Source organism: Amblyraja radiata, chromosome 35 (genome assembly GCF_010909765.2).
Source record: "Amblyraja radiata isolate CabotCenter1 chromosome 35, sAmbRad1.1.pri, whole genome shotgun sequence".
NCBI lineage: Eukaryota > Metazoa > Chordata > Chondrichthyes > Rajiformes > Rajidae > Amblyraja > Amblyraja radiata.
In genome coordinates, this window is record NC_045990.1 from 6,261,036 (window position 1) to 6,287,999 (window position 26,964).

A 26,964-nucleotide genomic window follows, 5' to 3' on the forward strand; every position below is an offset into this window, starting at 1 on the left:
AAGCTTGTCCTAGAAACAATGTATAGGAGACACTGTAATTGGTTTGGGGAAGTGTCAATAATGTACTGATGTAATTAATATGTTTGATTGGATTGTAAAGAGACCACCCCTATGTAGTTCGGCCCCTCAAGGTTCGTGGACCTATGAAAGGTGTCTCCATCTTTGATCGGAGTCGCTCTTCTGGAAGTGTGCTTGGGACTGCGTGACCTTTTGGAGTGTTTCTGCTTGCATGAGGCTGAAGGGCTTGGCCAGGCAGATACAAGGATCAAACCCGCGGTGGTTTAGGTACTGTATAGGGGAATTTGCTGTTCAATCTAATAATAAAGATTAGTTGTTCCAGTGCTTGCAATTCCCTGCACTGCTCTGATGTTCTCACCCCACTGCAACCCCATAAATCAGGTCTTGTTTGTGCCTGAATTGAAGCACTAACCATTGATGAATGTACTTGTGCCCTAAGCTCATATACGTTCGTAAGTGATAGGAGCAGAATTAGGCCATTCGGCCCATCAAGTCTACTCAGCCATTCAATCATGGCTGATCTAACGTTCCTTCTCAACCCCATTCTCTTGCCTTCTCCATCCACCAAGATGCAGGACAGAACGCCACAGGAGATCGGCTAGACTCGGCTTGTACTCGCTAGAATTTAGAAGATTGAGGAGGGATCTTATAGAAACTTACAAAATTCTTAAGGGGTTGGACAGGCTAGATGCAGGAAGATTGGTCCCGATGTTGGGGAAGTCCAGAACAAGGGGTCACAGTTTAAGGATAAGGGGGAAATCTTTTAGGACCGAGATGAGGAAAACATTTTTCACACAGAGAGTGGTGAATCTCTGGAATTCTCTGCCACAGAAGGTAGTTGAGGCCAGTTCATTGGCTATATTTAAGAGGGAGTTAGATGTGGCCCTTGTGGCTAAAGGTGTCAGGGGGTATGGAGAGAAGGCAGGTACAGGATACTGAGTTGGATGTTCAGCCATGATCATATTGAATGGCGGTGCAGGCTCGAAGGGCCGAATGGTCTACTCCTGCACCTGTTTTCTATGTTTCTATGTTTCTAGGAGATCCTTCTTCCCTGTGGCTATCAAACTGTACGACTCCTCCCCCTTCTGTCGGGGTGTAGACTGAGACTGAGACACTCGTCACTTTAATTTCATGTTTCATGTATTTTGTGTTTTTTAAGACTGTCGGCAGATCAATTTCCCTCCTGGGATAAATAAAGTTCTATCGTATCAAATCATATCGTATAACCCGTGACTAATAACAGTCTGACTTCATGAAAAAATCTTTAACTTGGATTGGAATTTAAAAGCAAAAGTATAATTTCCTATGATAGAAAAGTTAAGGTTATGGTGAGGTGGAAATCCATATCAGAATATCTTAGTATGATTTTTTTTTTCACCTTGCTTTGGCAAACAATTGACAAACGACATGACAGGTATTTTAATTGAAGGTATTTGGTTCTGTTCTTAATGTTCTGATAGTTCCATTTGTCCCACATCCCATTAAATATCCCACCTTATGAGTTCATAAGTTTATGTGATAGGAGCAGAATTAGGCCATTCTGCCTATCAAGTCTACTCCACCATTCAATTAAAGCTGATCTATCTTTCCCTCTCAAACCCATTCTCCTGCCTTCTCCCCATAACCCCTGACACCCGTACTGATCAAGAATATATCTATCTCTACCTTAAAAATATCCATTGATAGCCTCCACAGTCTTCTGTGGCAATGAATTCCACAGCTTCACCACCCTCTGACTAAAGAAATTCCTCCTCATCTCCCTAAAGGAACGTCCTTTAATTCTGAGGCTATCACCTCTGTTCCTAGACTCTCCCACTAATGGAAACATCCTCTCGACGTCCACTCTATCCAGGCCTTTCACTATTCAGTAAGTTTCATTGAGGTCTCCCTTCATCCTTGTACACTCCAGCGAGTAGAGGCCCAGTGCCATCAAAGAATGACATGTCCTCCAAGCTCTCTGCCTCTCTTTCCTCCTTCCAGAAAATGTAGCTTGTCAAACATTTTTTCCCCTGAAATACTGTACCTCCTTGATTCCCTGTCAGTTCTTTTGTAACAATGCCTGAGGATGTTTATGATGACAAAAGAGCTAAATGCTTGTTATTGTTGAGGTTGTTAAATTCAGAATGAGTCAGTAAAATAAGACAAGAGAGGTGTGGAGAAAACCATACCATGTAGGTCACGTATCTTATTTGGTCCTGGACACCTTTGTTGTCATTTACAAAGTGCAGGCGAACCAATACATTGTCCCATAAACGTAGTTCTCTGTATTGAAAGTCAATATTCAGGTAGTTCCGTGAACCACGTAGTGTCATGTAAGGCTTTGCAACCATCATTGCAGATGCCTGTTGATCAGGGGGAACATTGGGAGAATCTGTTGAAACCTGTAAGCAGAAAGACAATAGGGAACATTTAATCCTGACTGTTGAGCACTTGTCCTTGGTCATAAGGTGATAGGAGCAGAATTAGGCCATTCGGCCCATCAAGTCTACTCCGCCATTCAATCATGGCTGATCTATCCCGCCCTCCTAACCCCATTCTCCTGCCTTATCCCCATAACCCCTGACACCCGTACCAATCAAGAATCTATCTACCTCTGCTTTATAAAATATCCATTGGCTTGGGGTCCACAGCCTTTTGTGGCAAAGAATTCCACAGATTGACCACTCTCTGACTAAAGAATCTTCTGCCAACTTCAAACAAAAACTTGCAGTGCACATGACATTTAAACCATGGATTACAGTAGATATTCCACTCAAAGACAAAGCTGGGTTAAATTTCCCAAATCGCATGTATGATCATTAGGCAATGGGGAGCAGAGGACTTGCAGCCTTCAAGATTCAAGAGCTTCTCTACTGTCGTGGTCGACGTGGTCAGAATCCGCTGGGTCCCCCTTCCAACAGGGGACCTCTCTCACGGCACTACTGGGACCTGCTGCCCTCTATCACCCAACACTCCAACTATGCTAGTTCTAACCACCACCCTTACACTATCCCTCACACCTTTCCGACGAGCCACGTAGCCAGAAGGCTTCTCGACGGGCCTCAACGCTAGAGGCCTTTATTGAGGTGCCGCGGTCTCGATGCCTCCCGGATCGCTGCGTAGAAGCCCGGGTTGGGGCTCAGCCAGGGCCGCGCGGGTCGGCCTACGGAGTCCATTGCTGGGGCGCGGGTCGGCGCCACGGAGGTGTGAAGTGGGGCCTGGGCGGTGGTGAAGCCTGGCCGCAGCGGCGATGCCGCGTGGGACCACCCGCTGATCACGGTCGATGAGAGCGTGGAGGGCCACCGTGGGGGGGGAAGGGGAAGAACAATGGAGGACCCGGCTTGGGGGGATCACTGTGAGGGGGGGGGGGGGGTTTGGGAATAACAATGGTCACTGGGTGGGGGGGGGGGAGGGTGACAAAGGACAATGGGGACTGGCGTGGGGGAACCTCTGTGCGAGGAGGGGGACAAAGGGAGGAGCCGGCGTTCTTTGTAACTTTGTCAGCGCCGTATGTGGCCATTATTTGTATACATTGGGTATGCAAGCAAAGAATCTCCCTGTGCCTAGTCACATGTGGCAATAAAGTATTCCTATTCCTACCCGCCTCCTCTCTCACTCAATAGTGATTAAACAAAGTGAATTCAATAAATACTTGAAGGAAAATAATTTATAAGGCACAATGAGGAAGGAGTGGGATTAATAGGAAAGATTCATCATTCGCTCCTACAGGATAGCATCCTCCGGATGTGTCGGAAGGAAATGCAGATGCTGGTTCACACCGAAGATGAACACAAGTCTGTGAAGAAGGTTCTGAATAAGAGTCTCGACCAGAAACGTCACCCATTCCTTCTCTCCCAGAGATGCTGCCTGTCCCGCTGAATTACTGCAGCATTTTGTGTCTATCTTTGGTGGGTGGGGAGGGGGGGGGGGGGGTGGCAGTAAGTGATGCCATTACTGACCCAGTGGTGCCATTACTGAGGTCCTCCATAGGAAGAGTGAGGTGTAGGACCCAGGGTAGCCTGACCACGTGGTGTTGGGGGCGACAGTGTAAGAAGCCCTTGAATCTTAAAGGCTGCAAGTCCTCTGCTCCATACATGCACATTGGGAAATTTGTCTCACCCATTTCTCCTCTCCAGAGATGCTGCCTGTCCCACTGAGTTACTCCAGCATTTTTGTGTCCATCTTCAGCATCCTCCAGTTAGTTATGTCATTCTCTGAGTCTACATTGAATGCCGTGTTTCTTACTTTTAAAAGCAGCTCTCGTGAATCGACTGCAGTATTCACTGCGAAGATGGCAATTCCATCAACACGGGTCATTGCCCAGGCGTTCATACTGTCGACCTTCACAGGAACTCCACTGGCAGGGGAACCATCGGGAGTTGTTACATAGACCTTGGATGACAAAGAACAAGGGAATGAATGCCCTCCTTCAGATTTAGCAAAGATGCACTGTGAGGTTATGGAAGAGAATGAGGGAAAGATGAAAAGAATGGAAATAACTGTACCATCATGTTCAAGGGCAACCCAGGTTTGTAATACTTGGAGGTTTTGGAGAACGAGATTATATATTTTCTGACAACTATTTTTATGCCAGTTTTTTCTGCTACTACCATGTCAATGCCTGTAATGGATAAGGAAATACAAACAGGTATAAGAAAAAATACATTAGATTTCTGCTCTGGGTTTACTAAAATTGCAATATTGGCATCACTGCTTTCTTGATATGGTTTAGTTTAGTTTAATTAGAGATACAGCATGGAAGGCCCTTTGGCCCAGCGAGTCCACGCCGACCTGGGATCCCAAAAGACAATAGATGCATGAGTATACCATTCGGCCCTTCGAGCCAGCACCACCATTCAATATGATCATGGCTGACTATGGCACACTAACACTATCCTGCACACACTCGGGACAAATTACAATTTTACCAAGTCTTTAATTATTTTTAATTTTTTAATTTTTTAATTATTGTTATGAAAAGGAATTGTACAAGGATAAAACATTCGACATCTAAAATTATACAATTATTGTACAGCTTCATTTTTAACCTTATAACCTGAAAATGAGCAAAAAGAACAAGAGAGGGAAAAAGTGAAAGGTGAAAAAATAGCTCGAAAAAGCACTTAGAAAAGACCCCTAGACTACCAAAGTAGTGTGGCCAAAAAGTGAATCAAGATTAAAGAGAAAAAAAAAGAACAAAGGAAAGTGGAGATATACTTGCCCCTCGTCCCCCTCGTCTTCCCCCCCCCGCCCACCTCACCCGACCCAGAATCGGATTAAATTTAGATTTGTGTTGCGCCATTCTATCATTGTAAGAATTCGGTGAAGGGTGTCCATGTCTTGAAAAATTGATCTGATTTTTCTGCCACGACAAGCCTAATATTTTCCAAATGTAGTGTCTCGGACATGTTTGTAATCCACATCTTCACTGAAGGGACTGATGTGTGTCTCCAAAATTTCAGTATTAGTTTTCTCGCCGTTATCAGACCATAGTTAAGGAAACGTCTTTGAAATAATGTTAGCTCAGAACAGACTTCTGACATACCTAGTGTGATCAATTCTATGTCGGGGTCCAATTTTATTTAAAGTATTTTAGAAAAAATATCGAAAATTCCCCTCCAGAAATTGTGTAACTTTATACAGGAGGCAAAGGAGTGGGTTATGGTTGCTTCCTGAAGGAGACATTTATCACAAATAGGGGAGACATTTGGGAAGATCTTATTCATTACCAAGTCAATTAAACTACAAACCTGTACGTCTCTGGAGTATGGGAGGAAACCGGAGATGCCGGAGAAAACCCACACAGGTCTCAGGGAGAAGGTACAAACTCCGTACAGACAGCAGCCACAGTCAGGGTCGAACCCCAGTCTCTGGTGCTGTAAGGCAGCAGCTCTACCACTGCACAACTGTGGCATCTGCATAAGCAGCTACACAGTAATGACTAGATTCAGTCGGGAGCATCATAAATAATAGTGAGCTCTTGGGAACATTTTACTTCCCATAGTGGAAGAATTAAAATGTGCTCCATAATTCCAGTGGGATACCGACCCTCACAGAAAGGAATGGGGCCCATTTTTCCATTAAAGGAAGGCATATTTACCATGGGAAACCGTCATGGTGTTCAGTCTGTGCCAACTGTTCAAAAATAGGTCAAAAAAAATATCAGTTGATCAATTAGATTAAAATATATAATTCTGAAATCTTTCACATTTCACAGATGCTACCTGACACACTGAGCCATTGCAATAATTCTCTGTATATATAGCATCTCGGATGCTTTGCAGTTGTAAGTCAAAAACCTGCAGTTCTACATCCAGATCAATAAAATCATGAGAGGAATAGATCGGGTAGATGCACCGAATCTCCTGCCCAGTGTAGGGGAATCGAGAAACAGAGGCCATAGGTTTAAGGTGAGAAGGGAAAATTTAATAGGAATCTGAGGGGTAACTTTTTCGCACAAAGGGTGGTGGGTGTATGGAATGAGCTGCCAGAGGAGGTAGTTGAGGCAGGGACTATCGCTTTGATTAAGACACAATTGAACACATACGGTACATGGATAGGACAGGTTTAGAGGGATACGGGCCAAATGTAGGTGGAGTGTAGACGGGACTTGTTGGCCAGTGTGGGCAAGTTGGGCTGAAGGCCTGTTTCCCCGCTGTAAGACTCTATGAACCTATGACTAATAACAAAACCTGACACATCTCGATCTCAGGCAGTGATCATCCCTTTGCCTCCACAGGAAAAGGCTTCTTGGCCAGCAGAGTTCATCCAGCATTTTTTTTTTTGGTATTTACATTATTTATTGGGTTGGCACAGTTGGGCAGCTAGCTGGTAGAGCTACTGCCTCACAGCACTGGAGAACCGGGTTCAATCTGACCTGTACGGAGTTTGCACACTTTCCCAGTGACTGCATGGGTTTTCTTCTGGGTGCTCCAGTTACAAAAACAATACAATACAATACAATTACAATACCGTTTATTTGTCATTTGAACCTCACATGAAGTTCAAACGAAATTTGGTTTCTGCAGTCATACAACAAGAAAAGAACCAAGGCACACACCAACACAATTTACCACCCATATTCCAAAGACGTGCTAGTTTGTAGGTTAATTGGCCTCCATACATTTCCCCTAATGCGTGCAGGGAGACGGGAAGGTGGGATGGAACTATTGTGAATGGGTGATCAGTGGTCGACATGGACCCAGTGGACCAAAGGAAATGTGTCCACTGTGTTTAAAGGGAAAAAACCAAAACTAAACTTAAGAAAAATTCCCAACCAAGAAAGTGATTCAATTACATACTTGTATCCTAGAACAAAGGGTGGGTAACTAATTTGGAAATTGCCTTTCAAACAACGATCCATGAAAAACGGGACATCTGACAACCAAAAAGATACTAGGTACTGGAGTAACCCTGCCGGTCAGGTAGCATTTCTGGGAAAGATCAATAGGTGACGTTTCGGGTCAAGACCCTTTCTCCAGAGATGCTGCCTGAACTGTTGCGGGTTACTCCAGCACTTTGTGTCCTTGTTCGTATTATCCAGCATCTGCAGTTCCTTGTTTCTATACCATCTACCAGTCTCTTTGTTTAGGTCAGTGAGAAGGATTTTGCTAAATACATATGTGAAAAAAAGAATATGTTCCAATTTATATGCTTCAATTTGTCAAAAGAAGTGCAGTCTGTGCTTGGTTTCATGCACCCTTACAGAGAACTAGCTTCTGTTCTCATCATACATGGCAGGCGGTATGATCCACAAAAAGATAGACTGTATCTCCCACAATACAGATTTCCACAAAACAATGGATTCTTCTCCTTCATTAACTGTGAGAAAGGTGTTTTTGCAAATCAGTGGGGCATTTTCAGGCGGTCTCATATCGATGAGTCTGTACTACTTGTACTTCAAGGCAGTGGAGAATGTGTTTAAGAAGGAACTGCAGATGCTGGAAAATCGAAGGTACACAAAAAAGCTGGAGAAACTCAGCGGGTGCAGCAGCATCTATGGAGCGAAGGAAATAGGCAATGTTTCGGGCCGAAACCCTTCTTCAGAAACCCTTCTTCGTCTGAAGAAGGGTTTTGGCCCGAAACGTTGCCTATTTCCTTCGCTCCATAGATGCTGCTGCACCCGCTGAGTTTCTCCAGCTTTTTTGTGTACAGTGGAGAATGTGTTTTTGGAACCTGGACCATTTAATAGTTTGATTTGTACATACAATTTAGTTGGTAGTTCAATTCAATATTTTTTGACAAATCTCTGTAACTATATTTCAGTACAAACGAGTACAATTTAAAGTACAGTCCTGAACTGCTCCAATACGCAAAATCTTGCAATTCTGAATTGTGGACGTGCACAATTTCATGGATTACAAGCCTTGCAAATTTGACCTGAAACTAATAGAAAAGTTCAAAGAAAACACAAATGCATGCAGCTGTGTGGGGAGCTCACTCATTTAAATTGGACACGTCTTTTGCTTTTGTCTGGCTGATTGTGAACAGTTGGGTTGATAACCTGCGAAGAGACTCGACCACTTCACACAGTGCCAGAGATAGCAAATACAGGAAAACCCAGGCATAGATACAAAATTAAAGACAAGATCTTCAAAGATGCCCTCATATGCATTCTTGGATAGTTCTTTAAACTACATTAAGGCACAAACTCACCAGCATGTGTGATAACACTTGCAGTAACATAAATTGATCTCCCAACCAGTTCGTCAATGTTTTTGAAGTTTTCAATCAATTGTTCCCTTTTCAGGGAGGCTTCCCCACTGCCATCTATAACCTGCAAGTACAGAGTTTAGTTAATTCTTGATATTCCAGCTGATTTTATGTGGCAATGCTTATGGTGTAGTGGCACCTAATGGCTAAACTGCAGATTACTGAACCATCACCAGAGGCCGGAACTGCCACTTGACAGGGTTGGTGCGTGGGCTTTTGGCAGTTGACAGTTCAGGGCCTGTCTCACTGCGGCAACCTAATCCGCGAGTTCTGGCGAGTTTGCCCTCGACTCATACTCGCAGCATAGTCGACACAAGGTCCTAGGAGGTCTTTGTAACTCTCCTTCATGCTCGAGAGTAGTCCCTGCGTATTCGAGGCCTCAGCTAGGTTGCGGTGTTTTTTTCAACCCCCCCAGTGGCCACCAATATTGGAATTGGTGGAGAGCTGGAATATTGCATTGGGGGACCAGCCCTCCCGTGTGATGCTCAGACCCAACGGGTCCCACTTAGTCTAGTAATTAATATTTTTAACTTTTCAAAACTCTACTTTATGTGCCCAAGACCTCCTGAGTTGTGAATGCCAAAGGCAAATGCAGGGAAATGGAGTTAGCAGCGATAGACATCTTGGTTGGGATGGATGATTTGTGTAGAAGGCCTGTTTCTGTGCTGATTGACTATATGATGTCAACACGTTCCTGTCTAACACCTTTAACATTTTCATTGCCCCAATTTAACTTGTGGGTCAGCCCATCTTTTTTGTAATTATTTTCCAACTCTTAGAGTCATGAGCACTGGTCCCATATAGCTTCTCCGATGACACTTGAATCATTTGCCCTGCCTCACTTCCCAATAGGAAGTTGAATGTTGTCCCCTCTCTAGTAGAGCCATCGGCATTTTAATTGGGAAAATGAAACTGACACTTTAAACGGATGCTGTTCCATACAAGTCCTGTCAACTGTGGTAGTCGTATTCAATTTGAATTCACTTGCCATTACAACCGTGTTATTTCACAGCAACCTGCAATTTCCTGAATTCCCAAACTTTTGGGAAATGTCTCTATTTGTACTTACAGGCACTGATTGAAGTGACTTTGCAATGCTCAACTTTTCACCATCTTTCATTATTCCAAACAGGATAAAGGCTCGTCCTTGGACAGGTTTTCCATATGTGAATCTGTCATGATTAAAACCAGAATAAAAATCTCTACCAAATCGATGTGAATGATCAAGTCATGGAATTATGTCAGCACAGGAGGACATTGCACTCGTTATGCCCATTCTGCCTCACAGTACAGAAATCTTTTCATTCCCATTTCTCCAGCCTTTTCCCATTAGCCTACAAATTAGTATCTTAACAGCCTGTCCAATTTTCTTTTGACAGCACTGATTATGCTCTCCATGTCTCTTTTCACACCCCCCTCATATCATTTACCCAAGGTTTTAAATCTGTCTACCATCCTCGCACTGATTGATGGAACAGGTTTTTCTCTGTCCATCTAATCCAAACTAGCTTGGTCATAATTGTCCTCATTCCTGTTTGCTTGAAGATAACGTCCATTATCCTTGCAGCTGCAATGCTTCTCTAAACCTCGACCATTCCAGTAAATCATGTCTACATTTCCCTCTGCTTGCCACATGTAATCTGCCCAGAGTGTGACAACAGAAGTTGGAGCTGGTACTCCAAATGTGAAAAATGGGTGGTTTATGCAGGTTTGAATTCACCATCAGCCAACATAACAAACATGGTGCAGAAATAAAGAACTGCAGATGTTGGTTTACACCAAAGATAGAGACAACGTGCCGGAGTAACTCAGTGGATCAAGCAGCATCTCTGGAGAAAATGAATGGGTGATGTTTCAGGTCAGGACCTTTCAGACCCAAAATGTTGCCCATCATATTTCTGCGTAGATGCTGCCCGACCTATTGAGTCACTCCAACACTTTGTGTCTATCTACAAAATACATGGTAACTGCTTTATACCAGTTAAATCAATGCAGAGGTGAATTTTGCACTACTATAATGCCATCAACCAAAGCCAAATACTCTATCAATTTTTACAAGACACCATTTTTCTGATTGAAGAGAATACCAACCTTGCAGTGACTGTGATGTGCAATTCTGTGTCATCAACATGGAAAAATGGCTTCTTTGATTCCAAGGTAACGTCAAAGCTTGGCAACACTGGCAAAGATATACCAAGATGAATAATATTAACTCCCATGGACGAATCCAAGACATGATCGCTTTATATCATAGAAACATAGAAAATAGGTGCAGGAGTAGGCCATTCGGCCCTTCAAGCCTGCACCGCCATTCGATATGATCATGGCTTATCATCCAACTCAGTATCCCATCCCTGCCTTCTCTCCATACCCCCTGATCCCTTTAGCCACAAGGGCCACATCTAACTCCCTCTTAAATATAGCCAATGAACTGGCCTCAACTACCTTCTGTGGCAGAGAATTCCACAGATTCACCACTCTCTGTGTAAAAAATGATTTTCTCATCTCGGCCCTAAAAGACTTCCCTCTTATCCTTAAACTGTGACCCCTAGTTCTGGACTTCCCCAACATCAGGAATAATCTTCCTGCATCTAGCCTGTCCAACCCCTTAAGAATTTTGTAAGTTTATTTTATAATATTCTTTAATAATATTCACTTGTCCCAAAACTCTTTACAATAAATGGGTTACTTACTTTGAAACATACAACAACAAGCATTCTTTATAGGCAGACCATTAATTTAGCAAAATGTTTCAATTGAACCATAATATTGCAATCCAAAAATTATTAATCCTGAGACACATCAGGTTATTGAAATAAAATCAGAAAATGTTGGAGATATTCAATAGATTTAGTTCCTTTTTCACTTTTCCAATTCTAGTAAAAGATCATCAACCTAAAATATTGTCTTTCTCTCCATAATTGCAGCTTGATCTATTGAGTATGTCCAGCTATATTTGAACTTTCAGACTTCCAGCATCTGTGGTATTTTGCTTCAGAAAATATTGGAATAATTTACCAAAAGCTCGGTCAAAGAGGTGGATGCAAAGAGGGCATCACAAATGTAAGAATGTTCAGGGAAGGAGATCCAGAGCTTAGAGCTGTAGGATCAACCAACAAAGTTGCACAGTTGCGTTCAAGATGCTCGGGAGTATAGATATCTCAGAGGGGAATAGACCAGGATGTTATGGAGCTAGGAGAGAAGAAGTCGGTAAAATACGTAAATAATGATGAGAATTTTATAATCTGCCGATTGCATAACAGATTAGGAAACAGAAGGGTGATGTGTGAATAGAAAGGTGTAGGGTAGGACATGGATACAAGAACATCAAACCTAGAGAGCCCATGGTGTCATTAAAGGGGCTAAAAGATTGTTTCTGTTCATCTCTCGGTCACGGGAATGACTCTGAAATTCAATTGTGACCAAGGCTCAAGAAAAGATGACACAGATCCTTGTCAAGGCCAGGGATGGATTGGTGTAGGATGTGAATGCCCAGCGCTGAGTCCTTATCTGAAATGGTGGCTTCTTGGAGACCCAGGCTTTGGGGTGAGCAAAGATTGAATTAGAACATCAGGACCTATGATGAGGTACAGTAACTGGGTGGTAGTGATGAGTGTTTGGGGTCAGCATGAGAAGCACATTGATGGTGGCCACCCTCCAAGGAGATCAGGTTGATTAAACATGATATTCTTGCTTTAAGATCTCTGCATTTGTACTGCAGAAGCCATCAAAGAGAGACATTAGCATCGTGAAGGAAATGTTGTTCCACTTGTTACCAATGATGGCTGCATTTTGGAACATTGTGAGTTCTAAATTACTTTGGTATCATAGTTGTGGAGAGGATGGTTCTAGTGGGAGTTTAGGACCAGAGGACATAGCCTCAGAATAAAAGGACATAAAAAGAGTGGAGGAGGAATTTCTTTAGTTAGAGGGTGGTGAATCTGTGGAATTCATTGCCACAGAAGTCTGCGGAGGCCAAGTCAATGGATATTTTTTAAGGCAGAGATTGATAGATTCTTGATTAGTATGGATGTCAGGGGTAAAGGGGAGAATGGGGTTGAGAGAGAAAGAGAGATCGGAATTGCATGGTGGAGTAAACTTGATAGGCTGCATGGCCAAATTCTGCTCCCATCACTTATGAACATGAAGTTATAAGGTGGGACGTTTAATGGGATGTTGGAAAAAGGGAACTACTAGAACATTATGAACATAATCGAATACCTTCAATTAAAATATTAGGCATGTCTATTGTCAAATGGATGTCAAAGCAAGGTGGAAAAAAACTATCAGACCAAAATATTCTGATATGGATTTCCACCTCACTATAACCTTAACTTCTCCATCATAGGAAATTATACCTTTGCTTTTAATTTCATTACACTGATTAATTTTTCTCACCATATTCCTTCACTTCAAATTGGGTTGTGAAATTTATGGCGGGGGCATCTTTGTAACTTGCAACAATCTTCCACATTCCGATACTGAAAAATAGATGTGAAAAGTTACTTTGCATTATTAAATCATTACATTATATCATATCTCTTGTCAATTTTATCCATAGGTACTGTTTATAAATCAACATCCAATAAAAAATATTTTCTCCTGGTAATGCAATGAAATTTAACGATTAGCTCTCGATTGTTACATCAACAGTCTTGATTGCATCCTCATGTTATACCAAAGAGTAAAATCCCAAATCAACAGTGAATTCTCCATGGTTATAAGAAATATCGTAGATAATCTCGAGACTATTGTTCATAGACCTCTCTTTCCTCACTACCAGGCTTAGACCGGGACTTTTTATCTGGAGCACTCACGACTGAAGGGTGATCTTGTAAGGATATACAAAATCATGAAAGGCATAGATAAGTTGAATGGTCATAGATAGAGTAGGCTTCATTTTAAGATGTGAGGGGAAAGATTAAAGAGGGATCTGAGCAACAATTTCTTCACCCAGGGGGTGGTGTGTACCTGGAATGAGCAGAGACAGATACAATGGCAACATTTAAAAGACTTTTAGCAAGGTACATTGAGAACAAATGTTTAGAAGGATATGGACATTACATACTGTAGACTAGTGGTTCCCAACCTTTTTTAGCTCAAGGCCCCCTTGGGATCTTTTAATTTTTCTGTGCCCCCCCCCCCATCCGACATTATTAGCGGAAAAAAAGTACTTCAATATTATAATACCTTCCATAAAAATATCAGTGTTTATTAATTGCACATATATTCTCTTTTATTCTATTCCACAAACATCAAAAATATTTTGTGGGTTCAATAAAACAACCATTTATAATCATACATTAAAAATATATTTCTACATAGATTTTAATTTATTAGAACTGAAATTTAGGAGGTAGCTCTGTGGCCCCCTTCATTGAGCTGGTGGCCCCCTAAATCCCAAAAAATTTCTGTGGCCCCCCCTGAAATTTGCCATGGCCCCTTTGCGGCCATATGGCCCCAGGTTGGGAATTACTGCCGTAGACAACTGGGACTAGCTCAGCTATAAAAACTGGTCAGCCTGCACGAGATTGGCCAGAGAGCTTGTTTCTACACTGTACGACTTTATGACCTATTCAATATTGGTTTATTATCGTCATGTGTACTGAGATGCAGAGAAAAACTTTTGTAATGCAAATCAAATATTACATGAATACCACAAGCAGTGCAAAAGGACAAAGGAAACACAGTTCAGAATATATGGTAGACACAAAATGCTGGAGTAATTCAGTGGGTCAGGCAGCATTTCTGGAGAGAAGGAATGGGTAACGTTTCGGGTCGAGACACTTCTTCATAGCCTCTCCCCCCCCCCCCCCCTTCAGAATATATGGTTGCAGCTACAGAGAAAGTACTGATTTTTTTTTAAAGTGTAAGGGCCACAACGAGGTAGGTTGGAAGATCAGTCGCTTGCCCAGAGTAGGTGACAAAGACCAGAGGACATAGGTTTAAGGTGAAGAGGAAAAGATTTAATAGGAATCTGCGGGGTAACTTTTTCCCTCAAAGGGTGGTGGGTGCATGGAAGGTACATACCAGAGGAGGTAGTCAAGCAGGGACTATCCCAACATTTAAGGAATAGTTAGACAGTTACATGGATAGGACAGGTGGAGGGATATGGACCAAACGCAGGCTGGTGGGACTAGTGTAGCTGGGGCATGTTGCCTGGTGTGGGCAAGTTGGGCTGAAGGGCCTGTTTCCAAACTGTGTCACTTTATGACTCTTTAGGAATACATCCTAAGTTGTTGAGTGGTCCGTTCAAGATTCAGATTGGGATATTCGAAATGATGCAAGGAGGTTGGATCATACGAGAAGGTTGAAACTCACTGTGAATATTGAACACACAAACTTGAGCTAACAAGATGGAAATTAGTCTCTTTTCTCCAGAGATGCTGCCTGACCCTCTGAGTTACTTATCTAAGGTGGGAACGAGCTTCGGGAATCAGGCACAGCATTTTTGTCAAACAACTTCTAATTGAAATATCAGTTTAGTTTATTGTCACGTGGTACGGTGAAAAGCTGTTGTTGTGTGTTAACCAGTCAACAGAAAGACAATACATGATTATAATCAATGCATTTACATTGTATAGATACATAATAGTGGAATAACGTTTAGTGCAAAGTAAAGTCCGCAAAGTCTGATCAAGGATAGTCCGAGGGTCACTAAAGAAGTGGACAGTAGTTTAGCACTGCTCTCTGTGTTTAAGAAGGAACTGCAGATGCTGGAAAATCGAAGGTACACAAAAATGCTGGAGAAACTCAGCGGGTGCAGCAGCATCTATGGAGCGAAGGAAATAGGCAACGTTTCGGGCCGAAGAAGGGTTTTTCGTCAGCTGCTGCACCCGCTGAGTTTCTCCAGCATTTTTGCGTACCTAGCACTGCTCTCTGGTTGTGATAGGATGATTCAGTTGCCTGGTAATAGCAGGGAAGAAACTGTCCCTGAATCAGCTGGTAATATACACTGTAAATATATTGGGTCAATGCAGAAAATTAATAGGTTATTGGGACTGAATTCAGTGAGAGTTTGTATATATCAGAAGCCAGGGGGAAGGACCGGAAAAGACAGAAAGAAGTCAAGCCCAGAGTTTTCATCACAAACCATGATCCTATTGAATGGCGGTGCTGGCTTGAAGGGCCGAATGGCCAACTCCTGCACCTATTTCCTATGTTTCTATGTTTCTATACCCACCTGTGCGAAAACGTTCCTATTAAATCTTTACCCATCTCACCTTAAACCTATGTCCAATGGTTTTTCATTCCTGGGGAAAATACTGTGTATATTCACCCTATTTAGACTTTGATCTTGGGAGGTCATGGTTGATTTTACTTTGGAGTCACGTGAGTGACTACGTGATGAAGGGCCGTCCGTCTGCGTGCGCGTCATTACGTCTGAACGCAACACGCACGACGGACTGGCAGGCACTGAGTCCTCCCAGGCCGTCGGGATGAGCAGGTAAGGAAAGTTGAATCACTTACCCGCGTTCTTTCGGGCTTGAAGTTTTTTTTTCAGAGCCCAGATGTCGAGGAGACGGCCCGCGGGGATGTCGGCTGCCGAAGACGCAGCTTTGCCAGTAGCGGGCGACGGTCTTGTTCCCGACATTAGCGCCGACAGCAGAATCGGGAGGAGACTTTGCGCGGGAGCAGGAGTTCCATGGTTGTCCTGCGGGACGTAATTGCCACCCGCAAGTCTAAACTAACCCGTTGACTCAGATGAGTCCGGGGAACAGGGATACCCTCCCTTAACGGAGAGCGTCTGAGGACGACTTCTCCCACATGGAGCAACTTATGGAGAAGTTGGTCCAACAATGATCTGCTCCAAAGGGAGGGAGCAGTATCAGCCCGGGGCCTACAGCAGGCCGTGCCAGCAGCCTCACACATGGGGCAGCCCAATGTCTTCCCCATTGGAGGGGGAACTACATGTGGAAGAAACCACTCTGAATCAGAGTACAAAGAAGAGGGGGGGGAAACCTTCCCAGGGACAAGCAGAAGAAAGGAAGTAAGTAAGTAAGTTTTACTTATATTGCACTGTTTAAGTCAACACCAAAATGCTTTACATAAAAGGAATAATAAGCTTCCATACAAACAAACAGAAAATAAGTGCTTCTGCAATCACCCAGGTTCCACTGGGTGCTTCCCTGGATGGAATCTAGCTCTTGACAGCCCGGGTATTATGGAGAACCCGCAGGCAGCAGCACCTGTTTTCAGGGCTGCACAAATGTCTCCTGCTCTAAGGAGAGGAGCATTCATGGTCCATTTCAGTCTGACCAAAGCTAGAATCTCATTTAGGTCCACTGGAAGGGCCATGTCAGCACAGGTATCCTCAGGGGCCTGCGGCAGCACCTGTTTTCAGGGCTGCCTACGAACCTCACTCTCAGTGGAGGGGAGTGTGAATGATCAGTAGGTAACTGATCTCGAATTTAAAGTATGAACATACTGAAGCACGCATATGGCCTCAAGAGCCAGCAGTTGGCAGAATATCCGCACGACAATAAGCAAATCATCAGTAGGCGACAACACACCCCACACCTCCATAGGGGGTAAGCGGTTCACTGAATCCGGTGGTAGCTTGAAAGCTGGGCACGGAAATATGATCAGAGTCGTCTTTCAAGGCAGACTCAAAATAATGGCCAGAATTGTCCTACAAGGCAGGCTCAGTATGATGAGGTTTCAGACCAGACCCAAGCAGAGGTCGGGAGAAACATGGAATCCACACTCCTTACCAGTCCTACTCCCAATCAAGGAGAGAAAAGGAATCCGCATCAGGGGCCTTTGATCTTTCGGTAGCCATGGAGGTAGGTGGGTCTGGGTTTACTGAAACAAGGGATTGTGGAGCAGTTACATGTTGGTAATTTACTCTTGTGTTCTTGTTCAAAATGACAATAACAAGAAATTTCAGAACTGGTTTTTTAAAAACAGATAATAACGTGATAATTTTACTGCACAACATACACAGGTTCCAAGCAGACTTGGAACTTGGACTGGAATTGTCTTCGAGGCAGGCCCAGTATTTTTGGGCAGGATTGCCATTCAGGACATGTGACAGATGGAGGATGTCACTTCATCCAGGTGTAACTCATTTGTGCAGTATAGACTTTTAGAAACAGTAATTTTGTTACGGTTTAACTACTGTTTTATCGGAGCTTCCTATAAAATGGTCACATGGCATGCATCGACCTCAAAGATGCATACTATTCGGTGTCTATTCACTAAGAACAGGAGATATTTGCAGTTTAACTGGATGGTATGGATCTGCCAATGGGTTGACATCAGCTCCTAGACTATTGACAAAACTACGGAAACCAATTCTGGGTCTACAAAGGTCTCAGAACCACATAGTAATGGCATATTTGGACAATTTCATTTTGGAGTCACCAAGAAGCATCAGTCAAAGCAAACCAAAACCCTGTTTGATAGAATTGGTTACCTCATCCATCCAGTTAAATCAAAATTGACACCTACAAGGGTAATTGATTACCTAGAATTTACTATCAAAACAGTAAATATGTTGGTGACTTTGCCTAGGGGCAAACGACTATATTAATCAAGCCTGCTATGACCTGATAGTCAAATACTAGCCATCTATCAGGCAAACAGCGAGTGTAATTGGCAAATAGTAGACGCATTTCCAGCAGTACGTACGGGCCTTTGCATTACCAGAATTACAGCGAGCAAAGGAACGAACACTCAGATTCCATGCAGGCAAAATTGGCAAAACTATGGATTGCCAGCAGAGGCCATTGTTGAATAACAACGGTGGATAACGAACGTGAGAAAGCTCAAAGTAAATTTGCTTGAAAGCCATCGAGGGTTCTTCAGACCAATGCTAGCGGCTAAGGATGGGGAGCCACCAACACAGTCTAGAGCTGTGGGGGCAGATGGAATGAGCAGGAGTCTGTAATTCCCCAACACATGGAATCAATTACCCAGAATTGTTGGGGGCACAATTTGGACTCAAGGGGTTCTGTAGCAATATGCAACCGGTGCTTGTTCAAATTCAGATTGATAACACCACTGCGGTGGCACATATCCACTAACAAGGGTGGTGTAAAATCTGTATCTTACGATAGATTGTCGAACCTCATTTGGCACTGGTGTATCAAGAGGAATATTTGGGAAATCTACGAGATAGATATAACACGGTGACAGATGCTGGATCACGGATGTTTAATAACAACACAGAATGGATGTTGAATCAGGCAGTATTTAACGAAATAACTACACGATTTGGCATACCAGATTTTGATCTATTTGCATCTAGACTAAACCATCAGTTACCCAGATATGTCCTGCAAGCAGGATCCAGAAGCAAAGGCAGTGGATGCTTTCTCCCTCAACTGGGGAGGATTGTTTATGCATGCTTTCCGCAAATTTGTCTCACAAACCGATGCTTGACCAAAATCAAGCAAGACTAAGCCACAGGCATATTGGTAGTGCCAGATTGGCCTACTCAAGCCTGGTCCCCAACATTTTTGGGAACTATAGTCCAGCCAGTTATGGCTGTACAAAAGAGCAGGGACCTCCTAGTGAACCCAGTTACAGGGAGTAACCATCCACTACACGAACGTATTAACTTGTTGGTCTGCAGATTCTGAGGAGGCCTTTTCAAGGCATAGGACTGTCCGAACAAATACAACACAGTTGGGATAACAGATGTCTTGGAGTTTCCTATCAACTCTGTACTATAACTATAAACAACGTTATAGTGCAATCAATAGTGCCAGAGGCGCACTTTCCTCCTATCTGATGCTACAAGCAGGGCATGGGTCGATAGGAACGCATCCCTTTACAACAAAATTCATGAAGATAATTTACAATCTAATACCTCCAAGACCAAGGTACACGGACACATGGGATGTGAGCGTGGTACTAACCCTACTTTCTCAGTGGGGACCGCCTATAACTAACCCTGAAGGTGGTATGCTGACAAAGAGTCCAGACACTGCAAGCTACGGTTGGACCACATGACCACCAATATGAACAACATAACATTCGTAATCAGGAACCTGATACAAACATAGCAGGCCAGGAATGCCAGGGATGGAGATCCAGTTCTTGGCATATCCAGAGGACCTACGGTTGTGTGTGTGGTAACATACTAACACCACTATCTGAGAGTACGGAGAACCACTGAGGCTCAGAACAGACCAGAAGGTGTCAACACAAACCATCTCCAGATGGTCAAAGGGGGTAATGGCGGTAACAGAGTGAACGTTCATATGGTTAAATCTCACTCCACCGGGGCTGCATCTACGTCGGCAGCAAGAGCAATGGACGTGCCTCTTGGTTTCAAGATGGCGGCGCTGGTTTCAAGATGGCGGCGCTGGCTTAACAGCTGCGGCCCACCTGCAGTCCGTCTGTTTTTTTTCTTTTCTTTTGTTCCTTGTCATGTTTTAGTTAATTTTGTTTTATTAAGTTGTGTATGTGTGTGGGTGGGGTGGGAGAAACATGTTTTGGTCTCTTCCTTCGGGGGATGCGACTTTTTCTTCGGTCGTATTCCCCGTCCCCGTCTCCGTCTGCGCCGAGGCCTAATGGCGGAGCTGGCGGCATCGGAGCTGTAGCAGCGGCAGCAGCGGTAGCGGAGACCCGACTTGGCCCCGAAGCTGTGGCGGAGGCGGCAGAGACCTGACTCGGCCCCGAAGCTGTGGCGGAGGCGGCGGAGACTTGACTCGGCCCCGAAGCTGTGGCAGAGGCAGCGGCAGCGGAGACCCGACTTGGCCCCGAAGCTGTGGTGGAGGCAGCGGAGACCTGACTCGGCCCCGAAGCTGTGGCGGAGGCAGTGGCAGCGGAGACCCGACTCGGCCCTGGAGCTGTGGCGGCGGCAGCGGCAGCGGAGACCCGACTCGGCCCTGGAGCTGTGGCGGCGGCAGCGGCAGCAGCGGTAGCGGAGACCCGACTCGGCCTCGAAGCTGTGGCGGAGGCAGCGACCACCCGCGGAGTTTGAACCGTCGCCTCAGCGCAGAGGGAGAACAAAGAGGGAAGAGACAGAGACTTTAAGATTTTGCCTTCCACCACAGTGAGGAGGTGTTTGGTGAACTCACTGTGGTGGATGTTGAATTTGTGTTGATTGTGTGTTTTTGTCATTTTTTAAATTATATGTATGACTGCAGGGAAACAACATTTCGTTCAGACCGAAAGGTCTGAATGACAATAAACGAATCGAATCTAATCTAATCTAATTGACAACATCATAGTGGCTGCAGGATGGACGAATGAAATAACGGTCCACCGGTTTTATAACAAACCTATTACCGGACTGGGGGTGTTTGCATGTACCATTTTAAGTTCTGTCCCATAGTTTACCCCCAAGGTTGGGAGGGGAAACTAGTTTTTTTTAAACTTTCTTTCATTTAAAGCATCAGTGTCCTTACTTAACTACGTAATGTCTGAATGCTTTAATGATTACACGCATCCATGGTCAATCCATTCAGTGTGTGACGCCTGGATTCGTAACCGGCGTAAATCACAGAGCTTTGAAATCTTCACGTAGTCACTCACGTGACTCCGAAGAAAATAGTAAGATTAAACGAGAACTTACCAGTTTGAAGTTTGATCTTGATTTTATGAGGAGTTACGATGAGCGATTACGTGCCCACCGCTCCCACCCTCATACTATCAAGGTCACATGGAAGTTCTAGTTTCTTCAATCTTACTATTCTCAGGTCTTCTTTTTACCTGATTTAACACCGCTGCTTTGAAGATTGACGCTCACGCAGACGGACGGCCCTTCTTCACGTAATCGCTCATCGTAACTCCTCATAAAATCAAGATCAAACTTCAAACTGGTAAGTTCTCGTTTAATCTTACTGTTTTGTCATTTACCTAAATGTTGTCCAACTCTGCATCAATATATGAAATGATATAAAAGGAGAAATTCTTTCTCATTTCCATTTAAACAGGAGATCCCTTATCCTGCACCCAGTTTAGATTATCCAACAATGTGAAACATTCTCCCATCATTTAGTTTAGAATCTCACGCTGCCCGCCTTGCTGCCTGTGTTCACTAGTTTGAGGTTTTGTTTCAGATTTCCTCCATCTGCAGGTTGATATCCCCTCCAAATGTTTCACTCAGATCTACCACCATTCTATTTAACAATAAACCTGGGCCCAAACTGTTCAACAATAATCTCTCGTTGTGGCAGCAATTTGTACATACTTCACAATCTCTGGAACAGGAAAGGACTTTGCAACAATTCCTGAAGCATCTTTCACATTAACTTCAAACCGCTCAACAATAACATCTTGAGGATTCTGAAAGTAGAATTATTAGTGAAAAACAAGTTGAAGTATTGATTAGACAAAGCACAAAGTATACAACGGGTATGAGACAGGGTAGTTGCGGCAGGGACTATGGCAGCGTTTAAGAAACAGCTAGACAGGTACATGGATAGGACAGGTTTGGATGGATATGAACCAAATGCAGACAGGTAGGTCCAGTGTAGATGTGACATATTGGCACGTGTGGGCAAGTTGGGCCGAAGGCTGTAAGACTCTATGACAGTAATCCCCCAGTATTTGTACCTCTTGTGCACCAGGGCCCACTGTTGATGAAATGATAAACATGCAAGTTATAGTCAATGTTTCCGAGCACCAATTGTGGATTGATGCCAACTGTGTCAGTGACCTAATGGTCTTTGGGTCTCCTGTGATGGCCGCACCATTGCCTCTAAGCAACTACCTTGTTTGGCGCATGTGTCATATAGTCATAGAGTGATACAGTGTAGTAACAGGCCCTTCGGCCCAAATTGCCCACACCAGCCAACATGCCCCAGCTACACTCATCTCACCTGCCTGCGTTTGGCCCATATCCCTCCAAACCAGTCCTATCCTTGCACCTGGCTAAATGTTTCTTAAACGTTGCAATAGTACCTGCCTCAACTACCTCCTCAGGCAGCTCGTTCCATACACCCACCACCCTTTTAGTGAAAGAATTACCCCTCTGTTTCCTATTAAAAGTGATGTGTGGCATCACTGTACACATGCTGCCAACATGTGTTGTGTGGTGATGGTGATGAGGGGGGGGTTCTGAATAGCATTATTCAAGCAACCTGTTAAGTGCTGGTTTTGCTGATTTTACTGCTAAATATATGACGTAAAAAGTATAACAGAAAAAACTAATGTACAGCCTGCATCGCAATCCCAACCATGGAGACCTTCCATACATGTGGAAATGGATTTTATATGTATTCATTATGTTAATAATGATAGACATTGTAGTGGCCATTTGGCCTGTTTTGCATGTCATTGTGGATGGCATGTGCCTTTAAATTTTAGACTGCCCGTTATAATGTGGGTGGGATTTATGACGTGCCTTTGGGCGTGTTTGCAGCTTAACTGCTTGCGCAGAAGTTTAGTTTTTAGATTCGTTTTTGGAGAGACAATGGAGAAGGTTAATCCTTCGAGCATGTCAAGGCATGTCATTGTTACGGAGACACAAGGAGCTTTCTAATATCTGAAGTAATGAGCTGGAGTTCGAAGAAGATTGCCGTAACAAGTCGGAAAAACCTTGGATGTATCTTACTGTTTTCTATCTACAATAAAGAAAATATTCATCAAAAGACTGTGTGTTGAAGCTTTATGAATGGAGAAGCTCTGAAGGTCTCTGAGGCAGCTTGCATGCGTACCGAAGATATTCCCCTTATCCATTCTCATCCAATTAGCGGCTAGGGTGCTAATTACCTGAAAGATATGAAAAATCTGCCGCTACAGACTTTGTGGAGAAGCCTTTCCAACTTGCCACTATGATGCCACAGCAGTGGCCCAGGTGTTACTGAAAAAAGTAGCACTGAGATTTGGCATTCCACAGGTTATGTCAAATGACAATGGACTCACTGGTTCAATTGTAAAGGAGTTAATGAGGGGACTTCAGTGCTAACAACATCTATCCTGCCCACATCATCCACAATCTTCAGGGGTAGTTGAAAGACAAAATAGAGTGCACAAGACTAAATAGGCTAAATTATGCAATGAGATGGGTTTTCAAGTGGCCTGAATGTGATGCATCGTAGAGATCTATAATCTCCACCCAACTATTAATCTCCACCCAACTATAGTTACCCAACCAGATGCAACTAAATTTAAAGTAGCTCTTTCTTCCCAATAACCCTTTCTGGCTTAAGCCCTCCCTTCACCACCTCCAGTTTAAATTCCATTTGGAATATTTTGGAGGACCAAGAAACCAAGAACCAAGAACAAGAAAGCATTTTATCGGGATGCATCACAGCATGGTTTGGGAACAGCTCCATCCAAGACCGCAAGAAATTGCAGAGAATTGTGGACGCTGCCCAATCTATCACGCAAACTGACCTCCCTTCTATTGACTCCATCTACACTTCACGCTGCCTCAGCAAGGCCAGCAGCATAATCTCACCCCGGAAACTTCCTCTGCTCCCCTCTCCCATCGGGCATGGTGGTGGTGTATCATGGTGAATGCTACTTGTTTCAAAAATAGAAAGATGTACCTTACCACATAATCAACTACCATGTTTTGTTTGCATGGTTTCATCTCGTTGTCCACAGCAAGCAACCGATAAAGCACTAGAAAGAAGTTTAACAAAATGATTAACCTGAACTGCAGCGTCACAACTGAACATCCCCTCTTAATATTCAGTGCCATTACCATCACATCCATATATATGATGGGTGGGGGGGGCACTAATGATCAAAACCTCAATTGGACCACTGATAGAAATACTATGCTTGTAATCGCAGGCCAGAGACTGGGATTTCTGTGATGGACGATATATCTTCTCATGTCACAAGTCCCCCATTACCCTATGTAGCACAAGTCAAGGATTCAATGCAATAATTTTCACTTGACTCAAAGATGATTGAAGTTTAATAAATCATTAACAAATGAACAAAAATACCTGTGTTCGTGTTTCTCAGGGTGGGTCAGTCTGAGGTAGACACAAAATGCTGGAGTAACTCAGCGCTGCAGGCTGCATCTCTGGAGAGAAGGAATGGGTGACGTTTTGGGTCGAGACACTTCTCCAGAGATATTGCCTGTCCTGCTTAGTTACATCAGCATTTTGTGTCTATCTTCGGTTTAAACTAGCATCTGCAGTTCCTTCCTACACACAGGTCATTCTGAGGACAGGCACCCTTTGCCCATACAAGGGATGTCCAGCACCCTAGGGATTTAGACTTAGATCAAATCCCGGTGACACTCTGCTAGGTGCCTGAAGCTTTTTCTCTTTTTTATTGTAGTTTTGGGCCGCTCTGTGCACTGACCTCCTTAAATATTTATTACCTCCACCACCAGCTCACAGTGGCCAAGTGTTACGGATCTAAAATGCACTGCAGTTGTTCACCAGAACTACTGCAACAGTACCTACCAAACCCTTTACCACTTTCCCACCACGGAAATCAAAGGCATCAGGCACATAGACCACCATGAACTGCAAGTTCCCCTCCCGGGCACACTTGAAAATATATCGTCAGTGTTTCATTGTGGCTGGATCTAAAACCTGGAACTTGGAGATCGCCTTCATTAGAAGGACTTCTAGTTCAAGAGGTGTGGCATGGTGGTGCAGTGGTAGAGTTGCTGCCTTACAGCGCCAGAGACCCAGGCTCGAGCTTGACTACGGGTGGTATTTGTACAGAGTTTGTACGTTCCCCCCGTGACAGCGTGGGTTTTCTTCAAGTGCTCCGGTTTCCTCCATACTCCAAGGATGTACAGGTTTGGAGGTTCATTGGCTCAGTTGTAAATTGTCCCTAGTGTGTAGGATATTGCTAGTGTACAGGGATCACTGGTCGGTGTGGGCTCGGTGGGCTGAAGGGCCTGTTTATGCACTGTGTGTCTTAACTAAACTATACAAAGGAGCCTCACAACTGCTTTCTCAGGTCATGATGGCCTTGCAGGAGAAGTCCAGGCCAGTTCATAAAACGCCATACAATTTCAGTCATATATTTGTTGTGAAAATTTAATATGGCTACGTCTCCTGTCATACCAACTCAAAGATCAGTGAAGAGGCAACTTCATTTTTACGTTTCGTGCAAACTCTGCACAGAGAGCACCCATAGTCAGGATCACACCCGGATCTCTGGTGCTGTGAAGTGAAGATATAATTATCTTTAGTAAATGTAACGATAGTTACCAGTTTGAGTTGGTGTGTAGAGTGGTTTGTCAGTCTGGATAAAGATGTATCCTGCTTGAAGTGACACAAGGATAACAGTTTGCAACGTAAAATCTGTTGATATTGCTTCCAAATATACATACTGGTTCCCGCTGGGTATCTTTGGAAGATTGTCTACATCTATCTGTCAATAACAAAGACAAAAATAAACAAAATTGGTGTGATTCCTTTATAGTATTGTATATCCACCCTAATACCTATATTAATTTAGTTTTTAGTATAGTTTAGAGATACAGTACAGAAACAGGCCCTTTGGTCCACCAAATCAGCGCCGACCAGCCATCCACACGCACTAACACAATCCTACAATTGACAATTTTACCAGGCCAATTGGCCTACAAACCTGTATGTGACGACAGATGGCACAATGGGCTAAGTGTTCGGCTGGCAACCGGAAGGTAGCCGGTTCGAATCCCGCTTGGAGTGCATACTGTCGTTGTGTCCTTGGGCAAGACACTTCACCCACCTGTGAATGTGTGTGAATGTGTGTGAGTGACTGGTGGTGGTCGGAGGGGCCGTAGGCGCAGATTGGCAGCCACGCTTCCGTCAGTCTGCCCCAGGGCAGCTGTGGCTACAGAAGTAGCTTACCACCACCGAGTGTGACTGAGGAGTGAATGAATAATGCGATGTAAAGCGCCTTGAGTATTAGAAAGGCGCTATATAAATCCCATCCATTATTATTATTATTATTATGTCTTTGGAGTGTGTTGGGAAACTGGAACACCTGGAGAAAACCCACGCAGGTCACGGGGAGAATCTACAAACTCCATAAAGGCACCACCCGTGGTCAGGATCGAACGGGGTTCCTGGCACTCTACCGCTGTGCCATTATGCCGCCCCTATCTACATTAGTACACATAACATTTGAGTTAATGGTGACCTTAAAACGTTGATGCTGTGAAATATGCCAGAGGTGAAGGCGTTGAATATATTGGAAAATAGTTGTAAGATTTCTCTATCTCATCATTACTTGGCAATTGTCTTACTGTTATTAACTCTGCTCTAGACTGCCACCAATTGCACAAAAGAGTGTGAATAGAACTTGCCTCTCAGGAAGGTTGGCCACCTATGACTGCACTATACGTTCAACTAAATTATAGTCAAGTTGGCTTTGTAGTAACGCAAT

The 26,964-nt window shown here is 43.8% G+C and overlaps 1 protein-coding gene across 1 annotated transcript in view; it reads right to left on the bottom strand.

Annotated features, from left to right (window-relative positions):
- LOC116991848 (complement C3-like) overlaps window positions 1-26,964 on the bottom strand; it is a 109,629-nt gene that overhangs the window by 74,388 nt on the left and 8,277 nt on the right. Inside the window, exons 3-12 of the mRNA XM_033050825.1 lie at window positions 25,800-25,962; window positions 24,167-24,237; window positions 21,857-21,951; window positions 13,108-13,190; window positions 10,801-10,888; window positions 9,779-9,881; window positions 8,653-8,773; window positions 4,503-4,618; window positions 4,243-4,389; window positions 2,187-2,399 (exon numbers count right to left, since the gene is read on the bottom strand). Coding sequence (XP_032906716.1) covers window positions 2,187-2,399; window positions 4,243-4,389; window positions 4,503-4,618; window positions 8,653-8,773; window positions 9,779-9,881; window positions 10,801-10,888; window positions 13,108-13,190; window positions 21,857-21,951; window positions 24,167-24,237; window positions 25,800-25,962 — 1,200 coding nt within the window. The remainder of the gene's footprint in view (window positions 1-2,186; window positions 2,400-4,242; window positions 4,390-4,502; window positions 4,619-8,652; window positions 8,774-9,778; window positions 9,882-10,800; window positions 10,889-13,107; window positions 13,191-21,856; window positions 21,952-24,166; window positions 24,238-25,799; window positions 25,963-26,964) is intronic.